The sequence below is a fragment of the Falco punctatus genome, assembly GCF_963210335.1.
Source record: "Falco punctatus genome assembly, chromosome: 6".
NCBI lineage: Eukaryota > Metazoa > Chordata > Aves > Falconiformes > Falconidae > Falco > Falco punctatus.
In genome coordinates, this window is record NC_137585.1 from 12,911,441 (window position 1) to 12,929,319 (window position 17,879).

General features: G+C 42.8%; 1 protein-coding gene across 5 annotated transcripts in view; it reads right to left on the bottom strand.

The window, feature by feature from the left end:
* Window positions 1–762: 762 nt before the first annotated feature.
* ETV6 (ETS variant transcription factor 6) overlaps window positions 763–17,879 on the bottom strand; it is a 139,942-nt gene continuing 122,825 nt past the window's right edge. For all 5 annotated transcript variants that reach the window (XM_080392426.1, XM_080392429.1, XM_080392425.1 and 2 more), the window contains 3 exons: window positions 7,426–7,568; window positions 4,569–4,669; window positions 763–1,212 (listed from right to left, as the gene is read on the bottom strand). In XM_080392426.1, coding sequence (XP_080248552.1) covers window positions 1,107–1,212; window positions 4,569–4,669; window positions 7,426–7,568 — 350 coding nt within the window. In that variant the 3' untranslated portion in view covers window positions 763–1,106. The remainder of the gene's footprint in view (window positions 1,213–4,568; window positions 4,670–7,425; window positions 7,569–17,879) is intronic.

Below are 17,879 nucleotides of genomic sequence, written 5' to 3' on the forward strand. Positions count from 1 at the left end.
TTGGTGAATCATCTACCTCTCCAGCAGCACAAAATGATCCTGGAGAGGTTTCTGAGTAACACAAACCATGTGATCGGTCCTTTTACTTTCTCCCTACAATGTAAGGATCAGCCCTTCACCTTTCACCCCAAAACTGCTAGCAGGTATAAGAAACACTCCTCCCTTTTGTAATTACAGATGCTTCAGCCTTTGCCTTTGTATAGAAAGCTTTGAGCTGAAATACTGCGTTGTGGATATATTGTGGGGGTTACATATATATACATATATATATGAAATGTTTATATATATACACATATATATATGTACTTGTCTCCGCCCTCCCTCCCCCTGCTCCATTCTATCACTTCTTTGCTAGAGGGAGGGAAAACGTCAACATCAGTCTATTGCAGAGGTTTGTCACATTTATTTTTCTCCTCCCCGGAGCACTTAGGTGATTGGTTTTGGTCCATTTTCCAGCAGTTAATAGCCACTTGCAGGACTCACAAGCCCGAGCTATGCTGGGATGATATCCCAGCCTACACGTGAAGGGTGACTCCTCTTCATTTGACAGGTATGTGTAGTATTTGGTAGCTTCTGCACATTTCCCAGTGGCAGCACATGTAAATTGATCCGAGCAAACTGGAACCCTTGAGCAAATCCCTTCTGTGTTGCTATTGTTTTATGCAGTGTTATGTCATGAGACTTGCACAGAAAATAAGAGCACTCTATTTCCATAGGAAAGCCTTCCAGAAAAAAAAGCATAATCTGATGTCTTGTCCTATGTGAGATAAGGAAAGTCAAACTGCATGTTTATTAGGGAAAAAAAAAAAACCAACAAAAAAACCCCAAAACTGAAACAAACCGAAAAGAAAGAACTCAAGGGAGACTTTGTAAGAACAGTGAAGTAGTGCATAAGTCCAGGCTTTTTCCTGTTTACTTTTCTGCCAGCACCACTTCTGCCTGTTAAAGTTTGTTTTGTTAAGGTGATTCAGGTCCTGTGTGGTCTTCAAGCTAAGCGGCAACCCCAAGTACTGCTTTTGTGTTGTTGCTTCCCCTCCCAAATTGTGCCAGTCATCCGGGCAAGATGTTTCTCCCATGGACCCACAGAGGTGATGCACCAGCCCCCTTCAGCACTCATCTTCTTGGTATATTTGTTCATCCAGTTCCTGGGATTCAAGGTGCTCGAGGCGGTCTGTTCGGCCACTCATAATCTCATCTGGGGTCTTCATGAACCTGCAAAACAGAGAAACAAGCAGATTTCCCAGTGGTCTCAGCTTTTACCTTTATCAAGATGTTGAGGCCCCTGAGCTCTACAGCTCCAAAAATCATATTTGCTGTATCCTCCCAATGCCTTAGTACTTCCCAGCTTCTCCCCAGCCTACTGGTTTCTTCCCTCCTCCATACCTTGTAAAGAAACAAAAAAAAACCCACCCAAGCCTTTACCCCCGCTCCTTGAATGTCTAAATTTGAACCAAACCCCAAAGTCTTTTCCAAAGAATGATATATACAAGATATCTATATCTCTATAATATAATGATATATTCTTCTCCCTCATATTGTTTGCTGTTGTCATGTAAGATGACAGTATGCCACAGGTACACTCATTTATGGTGTCTGGTGACAGAAACATTAAAGATCTTTATGGTCAGCTTATTTCAAAGCAAAAGCACTTGCAAGGTGTGGAGAGGCAGAGGGCTACTGGTTTGTGCAGGTGTCTGTGTAGGTGAGCGAAGAGGAGTATGAAACATCAAAGCAAAAAAGAAAAAGCCAAGGACCAAGTCAGAACAAGTTCTGGGAAATGGAAAAAGCCCTGAAAGAAAGTTTTTTGGGCTAGGGAACTGTGAACAAAGACAGTCTCTTCCTGTGTGAGTGCAGTAAGCATAATTGTAATGAAGCAGCAACCTCTGCAAATGAATGCCACAGCTCCCAGCACTAATGTCCTGATGCAGTTAAGTCTGCAGGGGGCTAGAAACAGAAACTGCCTCTGAGGAGGCACGGCAGCAGTAGGAAATGGGAAAGGACATCCACCAGCCTGTAGATCAAGTCTGCAGCCTTGATCTTTGCCAGGATGCTTTTGTGTACTACAGCACAGAGATTGCATGGAAAAGCTCTGCTTTCTTTTTGAATTTAATGGCATAGGGAGAGAGTCACATAGGAAGGATGAAATCCTAGTTTAAATACAACTCACTTTCCTAACTCCTAAGTACATCTGGAGAAATTAGGATGAAAGATGTTTATGCTGTAAGTGTTACAAAAAATTTCAGTCTTTCATTAACGATGTACTGGCTATCATTGAGCAGTACAAAATGTGTTAACCAGAGGAGCTGATTTTATTTCAGGTTGATGATATGCTCAGTATCCTTGCCCCAGTGAAAACAAAACCAACTGACAGGAGCCTCGTTACTATCACTGACCCAGAAAAATCACTGCTGAAGCTAATGAGCCAGATTTGCCTCCTCTTCTGCCTCTGAGGTTATAAAGCTGAGGGCTTTCCATCTGAAAAATATGAAGTCTCTCAGCAAATGCATAGCACAGTCTGGAGCTAACCTTTTGCCACTCTTTCTAATTTTGGAAATCATGTGCACATATGCATTTAGGAAAAAAAAAAAAAGGCTGTGACTCACTGCTGTGTCACTCCCATTTGTATGCTGGAAGAACGCTGCTGATACAAATGGTGTTACAGTGGTGAAAAACTAGCATACAGAAGTGGTGAATCAGTCCCTGGCTACACAGTGAAATCGCATCAAAGCCTACGAGCCAGACTGTGCCCTGATTTAAACCCTGCTTGTCTTGTTGATCTTGCATGAGGATGAAATCAAAACAGAGTGATCCCACTGCCTTCCCTACCTTCTGTCTGCTCCGTTTCCTAAACCATGTGGGAGATGGGCTGATGTGAACCGTACCGCAGTACTTTGGGTATTCTTTCTGGTCTGTGTTTTAAGTCATGTCAAGGAACTCAAAGCATGGGTATTTGTAATAGCATTTGATTAAATTTTAAGAAAACAACCCAGAACTACAAGCTAATGAAGAAACAGTGTCTGTAACCTCATTTGTTGCAGAGAACACTCAGGCAACCTATTAGAAATCCTTCTCTGACTCCATTTTACTTAAAGCTCTGTATAGATATCTGCAGATGACAACTGCCTGCATGTTACTTACAGAGTCACACTTCCTATTATTTCTGTGCTTGCAAGAAAAAGCCAAGAAAGGCATATTAATGGCTTGATTTTTTGCAGCTGTTCTTTTTCTCTTCAGATATAAATAGGTCTAAGAAAACAACATCAATAAGTTTTTATTGGGAATTGTGCAAAAAATGCTTTGTTGTTTTTTCCCAGTTTCCGAAGGAAATGAGGTTTATATGCTCATGTTTTATGCTCCCTAGTGACCTCTGAATCTGTTGGTCAATTTTAGGCAAGTCTGACAGAGGAATTGAGGTCTCCAAGGGTATCAGGTTTCTACAGTTTTGAAAATATAGGCAGCCTGGTTGAGAAGAGATGGACTCCTCTTTTGTTTGTGCCCCCCCTGAAAAAGAGGCTCCAAGATAAGTACATTCACTGTTCAGCATCACAGAATTCCCCCAGGAAAGCATGGTCTTCACACAAGGCCATAGCAACTGAGGTTCCCTTGGTACTGCTGCTCATGGAGCAACCTTATTTTAACTTTCAAAAAACTTTAAAAAAATCTAAAATCATGCAGTTGATTTTGCCTGTAATTCCTTCTTCCCTTCACTTTCCTTCCCCCATCTAAGTCTCCTTCTAAGAGCTGACATAAACAAGACATTCCACAGAAACCTTTTCAGCTGTAGATAGTTTGAGTGCTAATGCAGTTCTGTTAGCTATTTAAGAAAACAAACTCCAAGGCTGCCTTCCTATTGATATCACTTCCGAGCACTTTACTAGGTCCAGACCACTGACATCAAAGCAATCTTTGGTCTGAGTCCAGTGCTCCGTGGGTCAAACGTATGCACTAGGATTTGCTGGTCTTGTCTGAAGAGAACTGGAGTGCTCTTGCTCTCTACCAGCCACACTCAAGTTTGTGGAAGTAACTCCTTGCTGTAACACTGTTTCAGGCACTATTTCCTAAATTCTTGGTTGTATCATCCAATGTGATGTGTTAGGTTTTACGAACAGGTCTTCCTGGTCCTTCTCTCCCTTGAAAGCAGCACCGCTGAAGACGTGTTTATCAGCACTTCTCTTTCGTGATGCTGATGCACTTGAGGAAATGCCTGATCCCTGCTTAGCTTTCACTGGCAGCTCTGTTTGTGAAGTCAGTTTGGAGTGGGTTTTCCAGCAGTTTGGGTGAGATCATGAATCATTTGTCTAAGGTCTTAAACAATGGCACAGCCTGCTTCAAAGGAGTGAAAAGACTTCTATTGACTCCACTGATCATTGCAACGCCACTATTTTCGTAAATTGGTGCAGTTGCCTTGATAGCTAGGAAGCACTGGTCTAGACAGCTTTTGCAAATGTACGCCCATTGTCACCTGTATTATAGCTGTGGCAATCAAGTATCCCACACACAATTCCATCCTCCATCTTCGAAAACTAATTGTCTGTAGAAAGGAATGGCAAAGAAAAGAAAAAAATTACCTGAACAAAAGCCTTTGTCCTGGCTCCTTCCGGATAATATTTAGTTTGTAGTAGTGGCGTAGGGCTCTGGACATTTTCTCATAAGTCATATTTGTTCTGTTCTGTTTTTTTCAAAAGAAAAAGGAAAAATGTGGTGACACGATTCATTAAAACCTTCCTAAGCCCCCAAAGGAGTTGCAGAACTATCACAGCCAGCTAAAGTAACCAAATCTGCTCAAGAAATTACATGTTCCAGTCTAATGCTGTTTGCAGGCCCATCCTGCCCCTCCGGCCCTCATCACCAAATTTTTATGGGTCTCCATTCAGGGCAATTTAAGCAAGAAAGTTTAACAAAAATTCCAAGTGAGATTTTTCTACAGTTTCTTGGATCACAGATAACAAAGGCTTCATCGACCACAAGAGGAGACATTAGATGGAGATTCTCATGCCAAGTGGGATGTGACACCTGTTCTTACTGAAACCACCTTTTGCAAAAGCCTAAGAAGAGTGGCTAATAGGCTGAATCTGTCAGAAATCCTTACTAAGAACACTGTTCCTCTGGGATTCCCCTCCACTAACTAGTTAATGCTTACAATGCACTGTGGTGATTGAGTGCCTGTTTCTCCTCTTGTTATACAAGTGTAAATCAAGAAGCCCATTAGGTTGTACTTCTATGACAGAGCCTCCCCTTCATTTTGGGAGCTGCAGACCCCAAAGGCCATAGCCAGAGTACTGCAACGTGACTGACATGGCTCTGCTGAAGCTGAGTGTCACAAGGCAGAAGTGATGTGCGCTGGCAGAGCTGTATGTGGGCAGCCCCCACAGTACTGGCTTGGGTTATCAGGATCAGTCCCTTAGGCTACATCTACATGAAGAGCATTTTGCTGGTACTGGTTTACTATCCTGGCAAAAAAACTCCCCGCAGAAAGACAACTATACCAGCAAAGCCATGCCTGCATGAGCATAAAGCAGCCGCTTTGCCACGGGCAAAACGTGCCAAACCAGCAGAGGCACACTTTTGCTCTGCGAGCCTCCATGTCAGGAGTTTGGCTTGGCACAGCTCTGGCAGTCCAAGATCTGGCAGAAGGCTGTAGTGTTGACCTGACTTTATTAAATGAGACCAATTCACCTGTCTAAAATGCTCTCTAAGAGCAGACCTCCTCTGCTTGCCCACCACAGGTCTGCTGAGGGAGGGTACATAAAAGGTCTTCTGTGACAATTAAACACTAATGATGTTTTTCCTGCAAAATCTAGACTCCACTCATTGGGAAGCCTCCTGAAATACCATGTGTGCTTTTTCCCTTTCTTATATGCTAAAAGGCCGCTGTGTTTCCCAAGTGGCTAGTGGTCTGAAGTAGCTTCAGTTTTAGAATAGCTTGGAGGTTGGGTAATGGCAGAACTCTCCACTCCCAGTGTTGCAGCCCAAGACCTCTAGGACAGATGTTCTTATAAGCAATGACTCCTATGAGAAAATCTTGAACTTATCAAGAGTATAGGTTATGTATACTCATATACAGAACCACAGAACAGCTGAGGCTGGAAGTCACCTCTGGAGATCACCTAGTCCAGCCCCTCTGCTCAAAGCAGGGTCAACCAGAGACACCTGCTCAGGACTGTCCAGTTCAGTTTTGAACATCTCCAAGAATGAAGGTTCCTCTGGGCAACGTGCTCCACTGTCTGATCATCTTCCTAGTATAACAGTCCCACACCTGGGGTCTCATGAAACATAACAAGGGGCAATGTAAACTCCCACATTTCCCCAGGTCACTCCTCTCCAGGCAGACTTCTTTACCTTGCCCCGTATTAAGTTTCATGAAATTTGTGTTAGGTCATTTTTCATGTCTACATCCCTCTGGATGGCAGCACAGCCCTCTGGTGTATCAGTACCAGAGGGTGTATCAGCACCTCACAGTTTTGTATTGTCTGAGAACTTGCTGAGGGTGTGCTCTGTCCCATCATCCAGTTCGTTAATGAATGTGTTACAGTATTGGCCCCAAATTCAATCCCTGGGGTAACATCACTAGTGACTGGATTTCGTGCCATTGATCACAATCTTTTCAGCCCAGCAATTCACCTTTCAGTGAATTTCAGTTTTCAGTCTACCTCACTATATTCTTGTCTAGATCATACTTAATTAGTTTGTCTGTGAGGATATTATGGGATACAGTCTCAAAAGCCTTTCTAATATCAAGATAATCATCCATTGTTCTCCCTGCATCCACTGAGCTCATAATTTCATGGTAGACAGGTATGTTGGTGGTCAAGCATGGTCTCCATTCTGCAAATCCATGCTGGCTACCCATATATTCGTATGAATATACTCATATAGATCTATCTATACATAACTCAGCCCCAAACTGCAAAAATCAGTAACTGCTTTGCAGAGAACAAAGCAGAATTACCCCCTTAAAAGGAAATACATAATCCTGCAGCATTTGGTGTCCGTCACAGGGCAGGTGTGAAATCTGAATGCTGGTGCAGATAGAACACAGACAGATAGCTCCTGCCAAGGTGTAGTATACAGCTTCTTGTAGACCACATCTAACCAGAACATCCTTACTATCAGGTTTCAGGAAGAAATGAGATGCCTTGAGAGAGAAGGACCACTAATTCTTGCACTCCCTATAATTTTATAATGAAATGTACTTGTAACTCAATGCCTTTAAACCAAACCAACAGGTTTTCTATATGAAAGGTAGGGTTTAGTGCTTGAGGCTGGATGCTTTATATTTCTAATATGCGTAGAATGAAAGATTACAATTTTCCAGCAACAGTTTATATGCACACACTTTCTTCCTTTTCATTCTGTTTATAAGTGAATCCTGTGATGTTACAAGAGGTGAAGTGCCGCAGGAGGAAAAGTGCATTGCTTCCTTACCTTGTGGTTTCCCCACAGCCGGGCCAGCCCGTTGGGATCCACTATCCGGAATATTTTGGATTCCTTATCTTCCCATCGGATGAAATTTTCGTACCGGCTGTCAGAAAGCAGCTGATAAACATAATCCCAAAGCAACCTACAGTCTGTGAAGAGAAAGGCAAGAAAACATTGACTTTTTTTCCTTGAGATTAATGCTGGAAACTTTAGTGTGGATGTGTAGTGAAAGGACAGTTGGGATCAGGGCTGAAACAGCTGCTGCAATCTGAAATGCAAATGGCTTGGTTGGTATCGACAAATGTTTGCAAAACATACTGGAATATACATTAGAAGGAAGCCTCTTCTAATGCATCCTAGTCCTTCTGACACTGACTGAGCGACTTGATCACATTAAAAGCTGCATGAGATGACCTGCTGATTTTAGTTGTGTGTTTATTGTTGTACTGATGCACATAAAACTACCGCTGTTGGCCCTACTGCTGGTGCTGGCTGTTTCAGTGGGGAAATCAAGAATCCTGCAACCTGCTCTCCCTGCTTGAGGCTGCCTCTTTCTGTGCAAACATGAGGGGTCTAAAGCATGGGCAATATTACAGCTTTCCTTTGTATGCTCCCTGTGATATAAAACTGACACCTTCTACCATTTTTGAATTTGCTTTTTGTTTTACTTTTCAAAGTTCCTGAAAAAAAACCCCAAGTATGATAATTACTTGAGTGCTATTGAGAGGTTAAATACTTTCTATTTGGATAATTGAATTCAAATTTCCTCTTGGCAAACACTCCTTAGGTCGCTAATTAAAGGTCTAACAGATACTTAGGTTTTAGTTTAGTGTTTTTCAGTTTCATGGCTGTCTCTTGAGACCTACCAAGCCAAGAGCTGAGCTATTCCTACTTCCTGCTTGCAGTGTGTGTGTGCGCAGCACAGCATAGTAACTGGCAACTATGAAATACAGAAAGCGAACTGCACAGAGTTAGGGGCTCTGCTGCTGTCAGAAACAACAGGATTTTTATAGCTCAACTGTCCAGATCCCTAAGATGGCCGTATGGTTGCATTTTACTTTGAAAGCAAAACCAGTCTCTGAGAGATGGCTTGTTAGAGTGGCTAAAGGGCAGGCAACCAAAGTCCTCTAGCTAGGTGCTAAAATGGTTCTTGTCAGCCTGTCTTTCTATTCCTGTCTGTTTGGGGTTGGTATGTGTTACAGTGGCGATGATGACATGTTTGGTATGATAATATAAAATGCTTTTTGAAAAGGGAAATGAATAACACATTTAATGAGCACACCTGAAATGATTAGTGATATTAACAGTATTGATGGTATTTCCCATTTTCAAACTGTAAAGAGTATCTCTGGAACATGTACTGTCTCGAAAGCCAGAGCTTAGTCTGCCAGTGCCCTTACTATAGACTCTCCCTACCACCTACGGAGAACAAGGCAATGCGTTTTGAAGAGATGACATCTGGCAAAAATTGCAGGTTTCCGTTCTAGCTGAAACCTTCCCCAATGGTCACCTTGATAATGGTCACCGTGACATCTACAAAAGGAGGAATGTGAAAAGAAAGTGGCAGTCAGATTTGTTGGCTGGAAAAAACTTATGTACATCAACATTTTTCACAGAAAAATGTCCATTCCCATTTGATTTTTTTTCTGGGTTTAACTTTAAAAAAGGAAACCGATTTCCATTTTTTTTCATTCCTGGATACAAATCTTGTTCAGTGATAGCTTCCTCCCTCTCACCCAGAAGAAGGTACCTGCAGCTGGGACAAAGACAGAAAATAATTCTCCTCTGCATGCATTTGCCAATGGCCAGCCTATATGGGCCCCTTCTTGGCACACAGATGCAGAGACGTCTTCCTTTCCCTTTCCCCCTCACCCAGCCACTAACTCCACAGCTACGGATACCAAGCAGGTAGCTGGCTGCAATTAAACACTGCAATGCCAAACACTGCTGTGGCTAACCTCTTTTGCAGCTCTAGGTACAAGTGACTTCCCCTGGACTACATGGGAGGTCTGTAGAGGAGCATCAAATTGAAAGTCTCAGGCTACTGCTTTAATTTCTGTTGTATTTCCTCTCACAAATAAACAAAACCCAGTTCTTCCATCGCCTTTCCATCAATAATTGTGCACACACACACACACACACACTTAAGTCTTTTAGACACGCACATATTAGTAAAAACCTTCTTTTAAAGATTTTGTTTATAAGGAACAAGGGAAGGGACATTAAATTGCGCTGTTGGTTTGGGCCTTTTAATAACGCGGGAGGTGCTTAGAGAACAGGGTAGTAAGGGCCCATGTAAGTGGTTCCTTGACACACGTGCAATTCATTCCAGAACTCTTTCAATGAAAGGCTGTATAGAAAATGCTTCTTTAGTGCAAGAAGCTCAATTAAAAAAAACACAACAAAACAAACAGGAAACAAACAAAAACTTTAACTGTCTTTTTTTTTTTATTTTTTCATTCAATTCCTCTAGCTCTGACTCCCCAAGAAATATTTTACCAGTTGATCAGAGTTGGTAATTCTGCTGTGTTCCAAAAACTACCATTTTTTTCCATCATCCTGTGTAACCTGTGATAACTTTAACAAAACCTGCATAGTCTAGGTCAATGGTTCATGCTGAATTCACTGTTTCAGACGGGCTTTTCCCGAAGATCTCCATGCTTTGTTTACATGCAGTCCTTCATTAATATCACTGTAAAGGTGATGTGATTCCCTAGGTCAGCAGGGAATCATTTACCACAGCCATCGGTGGGCAGTACAGGGCTAAACACCTGTGGCGGGCTCAGGCTGGCTCCACCTCACCTGCAAAAAAGGTCTGTCTTGGTGGGAGCAGTTTCAAATAAGAAAGCATGCACTTGGCTGAAATTCATCAAGAAAAAAGTGACACTTTTTGGCCAAGGCAGGAATTTATTAGAAACCTGAGGGGAGAGAGGAAGGATGTGTGGATCTGTTGTTGAACCAGCGCTTTGACTGTGCTAGAAGCTTGCTGAGGTGGTTGGTTGGTGTCTGGCCCCACTGGAAGAGTGCTGCAGGGATCTGGCATCCCAGTGTCAGTCACTTGGTTTTGCTTGTGCCACTACTGCTAGTCCTGGCAGGAGTGGCTCTCCTTGGGGTCAGCTGGAGGGATGGCGCTCCCGCAGAGGCAAGTCAATGTCAGGCTCTGTCATATTCTGGAATGTGGCAGCCTGAGGCAGACACCCTCTGATTATAGTAACTTACAGCTAATATTTACAATTCTGCAGAGGTAAGATTTACTCTACACTTTCACCTCAAAATTTGCAGCATGCAATGTTATTTTTAGTGAGTAGTATACTGCTGTAACTATGCTCTAGAAGATTTCCAAGTGTATAAATGCAACTCTTACTGATGGGGATGGTAGACCCCTAATATCCTTTCTACAGCGGCCCCTGGAAGAGTTTCAAGGAGCTGATGGCTCCTTGACAGCTGACTGGAATTGCACATGCAATGTCATCATACTGTGCCAGGGCTGCACACTTACCTCAGTATGGATAGCAAGTAAATGCTGGTTGAACCGAATGGCTTTGGTTATTTTCAATTGGCTGTCATTACCTCCCACACACACACTGTGCCCCCCTCCTTCACACACACAAAAAAGAAAGCACACAAAATTCAGCCCAAGATGTCTGGGTGGGAAATTATTGGACTAACAACAGAGCTTCAGACTTTGAGAGGAGAAGGATTCAAGTCCTGATTTGGTTTTTGTTGTTCACCTCATTTTTAGAAGGGTTTCAGGCTAAGCTTGAACATAAATACTGCTCAAATGAGGAGAACTCAGATCTGCATCTTGAGATCTTCTCAAGAAAAGTCCTAAGTGATCAAGGGCCCCATCCCATGTTCTAAACTGACTGAGCTGCTCAGACTTGCAGAGGTATTTACTAGGCTGGTGGAATTTGCAAAAAAAACCCCAACCACCCAAGTATCTTAGACCTCTGCTTCAACAAGAAAGTTGAAAATTCTTGAAAATTCTGCTTGGCTCCTACAACCACTTAAAAACTCGTCCTTAAAAGCTACAGTTGTCGATCAGCAAGTTCAGATACATGACTGACTTGCAATAATGTAACAAGATGGCATGCATCAACGCAATTGTAGCAACTGTGTCTCAAGCCACCGCAAGCAGGAAATCAAAAGCATTACCTTTAAACACCAGTAGAAAAGACTCATGCTCACTGCATTTCTTTTCACCTCTGCTGAGAGTTATGAGCGTGCACACTGTTAGTTATCATGGACCAGCTGATACTTAGCAGCACAATTTAGTTAAATGTACGAGCTCTGTTTGCAGAGTATCTAAATCAGTTTGCCTTCTTTCAAGTTTCACACAGGAGACCTCCAGGAACTTGGGCACTTCGGCGTTGTTTTTTTTGTTTTAACCATAAACAAATTACACCCTGGGCATCTTTCTCCATGGACTGCATGGTGAAAAACCACGAGGTTCTGGAGGGTTGTCCCTGACTGACAGAGGAGCAGCAACTAAATAATCTACCATTATTAGGCCAGTAGAGACCATCTTTAACAGGACAACAGAGACTATAGGTCAGACACTACTTGATAACTCAGTGTCATGAATTTGGAGTATAGTAGAGCTCATTTGCAGGATATTGCAAGCCTATGAAACTGGTGAAAACCCAAGAAGAGGCAATGCTAGAAAATGCTATTAAAAGAAGCTTCTCCACTGTGAAAAGAGGCACCTCCACAGAAGGCTGATGAGGACAATACAGGAAGTTGCATCCTCCAGGAAGGTCAAAACTGTTGCATGTATTTTCACGAAGGATGAAGGAAGGCAGACAACTTGTACGTGAATGGTTGTTTTCTAAGTGTAAATCACTTGTTTGAGGGAAATCTTCTCCATGAAGACTAAATCACTTCCTTGGCTGTCAGAAGGCCTCCAAAGGAGCAGTCACATGGGGGGACTCTCTACAGGGCGTGTTGGGTAGTGAGTGACGGCAAGAAAGCACATGGATGTTGCTGAGGCCAAGCAAGTTTGTAAGTGTGGGAGATTCAACAGGGGAGTTGAGTCAGGGCTGGTACCTAAATTGTTTGGGCATGCTGCAATTTCCTGCCTTTTGGCTAAAATAAGCTTACTTAGAAAACAGCTATGTCTCCATAGCACAAGGAAACATCATTTTCCCCTAACACACACACGTATTTTTTTTTAAAGTGAACTCAGATGGTTGGACTTTGTACAGTCTGAAGGTAAAGGGACTTAGCTATGGAGAGAGCTGGGACTGAGAGGCTTTAAGGAGATGTGGTATCAAACAACCTAGTCCAAGAGGGAAGGTGGTGAATGGCTCCCAGCAATGTGGAAGGGCTCCTAAAAGCTGGCCTTTCCATATCCCACCATTTTTTCAGCTGTACTACTGGACAAGACTGAACTACATAATTAGCTGGGAATTAGGGCAAACTGTACCTTCGAATGGAGAGGCATGGCTACAAATTTCTTCCTCCAGTTAATGTTTCTAAAGGGATTTTTATAGTTATGCACAACATAGTCATAAGGTGTACAGTACTTAGCTGGCTCTCAAAATGTCCCCCACAAGCACTGCCCTACATGTGCAAGAGGCAGCAGTTTCTCATGCCTGCTAATAACATCCATGTACTGAACAGCCCCAAGGCTGGCAGGGCTAGAGTAAAGCCTTGGGTGTTGCCACCCCACTCAGTCTCCTGGCTACCACTTGGCTGCCAGGGTTGACACTAGGCACGAAAGAAACAGGCAGCTGCACAGCTCTGGAGAGGGTGGGGGAGAGGGGACAGAGCAGTTGGGGTCTGAGGAGTAGGAAGAAATCTCTCCCATAAACACCAGCTGCTGGCTTTAAACTCCACTGATCGCAGTAAGCTTGTGTCTTTGCTCTAGTTTTAACCTCACCTTTCACATGGCAGCAAGTGCCCAAACCTCAGCCACTCCTCCTTGGCATGGTAAACCAATTTCTCCTCTCTGGCTGCAAAGCTCTGTCTACTGCCCACACTGACAGCACTGCTTTGGTAATGTTAAAAAAAAGGGGAGCCTGTAATATTGTGACAGTCATATAGACACTGTATGACTGGAAGCATGTATTATAGATTCTTCATTTCAAATATCATTTAGGACAATAGGCACAGTCTTCTGAATATACATGTAAAGAACACTGGCATATAAATACTTCCTAATGACTATATGATAGTAATACACACATCCCTTAGAATTTATATACCATCTCAGAATGATCTATAAATTTAATGTTATGGATCTTAGGTTTCTTGTATTTTGACACTTGTCCAGCCATTATGAATGACTTCTATAGTATCGTTTGGCCACGGTGGTCTTGATGTTGCACTAGTGGGAGGTCTTGTATCTGCTTCCTTACACTCAATAATGCTGTTAACAGTACAGGCTTATACATGCTAATGACATTTTTTGTTCAGGATATAACATTCCCCTGCACTGCAATATTTCCTAAAGCACACACTGCACCTCAGACCCCTGTTGTTTCAGTGAGGCCCACGGCGCAGAAGCAGAGCTGGCTCTCGTCATGTATCAAACACCAAAATGCTGTCTTAACCACAGAAACGTTTTGCGAGACCCACCCACATCTTGCACTGAAGATCATTATATAAAATGCATTTGGTCTGGCTGATGACTGACTTGGAAGCTAACATGGCTTCACAGAGGAAGAGATCATGCCAAAGTAACGTTGTCACACTCCCTCTGACATCAGCTGAGGCCTTACCCCTTGCTGAGTAGGTTAGCCTAAAATTTCTCCAGCATGATATCATTTGACTTAAATGGTTCTGTGATTTCTACCAGCTGAAGAGTTCTCCCAAGCTTAGGCCCCTTTCTTTTACAAGGTGATTTGTGCTTCAGCTGCATTTGTTCACAGTGAAGCAAGCAATGGCTGTTCACAACTGAGGCTGATGAAGGGAGCTTTTCTAGGAGCCCTCTCTACTCTGGTTTCTGTATTCACACATGAAGTGTGGTTAGAATAGATAATATGGTGATGCTTACGGTATCAAAATGATGAACTGGTAAAATTCAGCTGGCCATAGCTGCTGCAAGAAGGTCCCGATCTCCCTTCCATTGCATCCTCCCTTCATCCTGCCGCTTACGTTGTGCTGGCTCTGTTATATTTCTCCATAAGCCAATTTAAATCACTTAAACAGAAGAACACAAACCACCAGCCAGCTTTCTGCTATTTGAGAGCCAAATCTGTGTAGAGGAAGAGCTAGTGAATGCTAAAGCCATCACAAAGAAGGTGGCAAGACTATACTGGCAGAGCAGGTGAAGACAAGGAGGAAGGAGGGAGAGGCTAGAAGGTCCTGTGGACCTTTAGCCTGCTGTCTGTAATCATTGCCCTTGTTGGAGAAGGTCATTAAGTCTCTAAGAAGACAACACTACTTTGGGGCATCTGGATTTGTTTAAACTGTAGGCAGAACCAAGAAATTACAAAGATTAATGGCTGTTGTACAGAAAATAAAAAAGACTGGGAGAGAACTCCTAAGTCCTGACTTGGTTTAGACTTGTCGGGGAGATGAGCTCTAATTGCATTTTAACCACATCCTAAACTGTGCAATGGGCAGAACTTTCTGGACAAGTCAAATGGACCTTCGGACTATCTAACTTGTGAATGAAGTTCATCAGGCTGGCTGATACTGTAATGTGTTTCAGAAGTATGGTTAGAACTACTCAGTTAACTTGCTGTCATCACACAAATGGACATGGAGGAAAAATAAATCTGGTGCAAAGGAGAGGAAAGACATTACTGGACCTTATCACATCAGCTCCTGCATTCTTGCTGAAAACCTTTCCCATGGCAAAAAATGAATTGGGAAACCAACAGACAGCACACTGAGAAAGACAGACATGCTACAGTAGGATTACTGCTGTGTTGAGACGCAATCCAGCCTCGGTATCTATCTAATTCCATGACATACATATTTTAGCAGACAAAACTACAAGAAAAAAGTAACTAAGTCTCACGATTAAGGAGTTAAATGGCTCTGAGGACTGTGGGAGCACTGATCCTGAGATGGAGCAGTCCTGCTCATCCCTCTATGGTAATCCATGTCCAGGTTACTGAGAGAAAAGAGTTTTCTTTCCATGAATGTTGGCTGCTGTTGGAAGCAGGATGGTAAGCTGAATGTTTCTTGTGGAGAAACCTTTTGACAGACAACTATTTGTTCAGCTCAGCAAATTCAGGCTGGGCCTGAGTTAAAAGGGTGCCCAATCACATTATACAACAGTCGTATGTTGCTTCTTTCTTGTACACAAACACCAGTGGGAGATCAGGCAGAAGGACAGCAGAAACCTGAGACTGTCATGCTGTAAACAGTTGTTCTGTGAGGTTGTAGAAGTAACACAGCAAGATGAGGCCAAGATCTGTCTTTGGCAATAAAAACTTGTATAGGGAAGGAAGATCCAAAAGGTTAATATTCCTCACATGGTTGTAGAAAAGAGCACTTAAATTACAAAGAATATGTAATGGATGGCCCAGAGACAGTTCGACAGATAAAGACTTTGCAAGCTGAAGTCTGTTCTATTAAAAAATGACTTTTTTTTTCCTCCTGTCTTGTTCTCCTGCTCCATCCCCCCATCCCCACCAAACAGACTATTTCTGATATTGGTTTCAAGTGTTGTTTTTTTCCTGCTCCACCATAATGGCAGACAGCACTCTTCCATTTATCTTGCTAAAGAAATCTGCCTCTGATCCTCCTGTGGCTTTTCCTCCCCTTTCTTGATCATGAAGGGTAATGACTAGGAAAAGGGAAATAAATTCAACCTCCGCCTGTTCATGTGTGCATCCTACAACCACCTCACAACCACGCAGGCATCAGAAAACTGGCCAAACACTTTAATTATGGGAATTGAAGATTAAAGGATGAAGCTTTATCTTCTGACTTGTACTTCAGAGAATTGGGCAAAAGCAGGAGTGACTTAACTACAGCAAAGGCATTCCCAACAGGAGTAATAATTTTTGACCCCACAAGGTGAGAATCTCCAGAATCTTCTGACATTAGCTCAGTTCACCCTCAGGTTTAGACTTCTAGGATTTTTTTGAGAGCAGAAAATAATTGTCTGTAGGAGACTGCTGCCCAAGAACCTCACTTCTGTGCTCCACCAGAAAGCCTAGAATGCTCTGAGAGGTGTGAGCATGGCTGGAGGATGTGGCTTCTGGTGTGTTCCCAGGAAGTTCCCCCTGAAGAGACTTCATAAACCGTAAACTTGTGACTTCTGATAGGTCCCCTGGCAGGAAACCGAAATGTGACCTCCCCTTCTTGGGGTTAAATCTCCACATTTAGCTATAGCCAAACTCTGTCCTTCTGTTCCCTCAACAGAGATGGAAAACAGTACTCTTACCAGTTTAAAGGTAATTTGAATTAACACAAAGTGATGCAAGCTTTTGTATGCCATTTCTAAGTGATTAGCATTAAAGCCAGACTTAAATAGGCCTGTCTCCGAGGAGAGTGATGTGCAGTGTCAACACTGTCGACATTACAGTGTTATTTTCCTCGTTTAACTAAACAGGCTCAAAGTGATGCAAGTTTGCTTTGTAGAAGAAAATCTGAATTGCTGACACAACTAGCCTGAAGAAAGCATGCAATATACAGGGAAAATAAGGACAAGTTTTCATTAAAAGGCAAGTTTTTTTAAAAAGTGTTTAACATCCTGCTGACCCCAATGGAGGCAGAGGGTGTTCTGAACCCATTTATGACATCTGTCTAGCCATGGCATGTAGATGCTGCAGGACAGTAATGAGAAGGATGAAATCTAAATGACTGAGCTTTCCTCTGGCTTGGTCAGTCTTGCCTTCTGAGTGGACCTGAACAAGCCCCAACCACAATTTCTGCTCCTGTAACTGTGCAGTAAGGATGGAGGCAGCTATAAAGCAAGACACTTCACAGAAAATCTGCAACCACCTATCCAAGCTATTGCCATTCAGCTATTGCTTAAGTGTCATTAGTTAAATTGGCAGGGAAGGCACACTTTCATGCTGAAATTAATTGTTAATGCTGTGTTAAGATGACTCTCAAGGTTATAATGAAAACTTCTGTGAATATGAAGTCTAGGAGCTTGACTCTCATCCATACTTTAGACTCTTTATAATAGTCTGGCTTTCCACAAGGGGCTTGAAATAAATGTGGCAATGTACTGCAAATGTAAAAGTGTACATGGCTGCAAGGACATTAAACAAGGCCAGTGACATTATCATTGTCATATCCAAATGGGAGTGACAGGCCATGCCTACACCAAGTTTCTCAGGCTGTTTCAAGGCTCCAATCCGTCTGTATGAGCTGCTGCCCTATAGAAAGGAGGGTCTCCTGCCTGAAAAGCAGGTGCTGAACCCCCACCACTTACAACTGACCATGCTGAAGTGAACCACTGTTTCGCTTTTCACAGCCTGCCAGGCTATAACTTGTAACTGTTCAGCTGCTGACACTGTCTTGCCACAGTTGCCCCCAAAGTCTGTGCA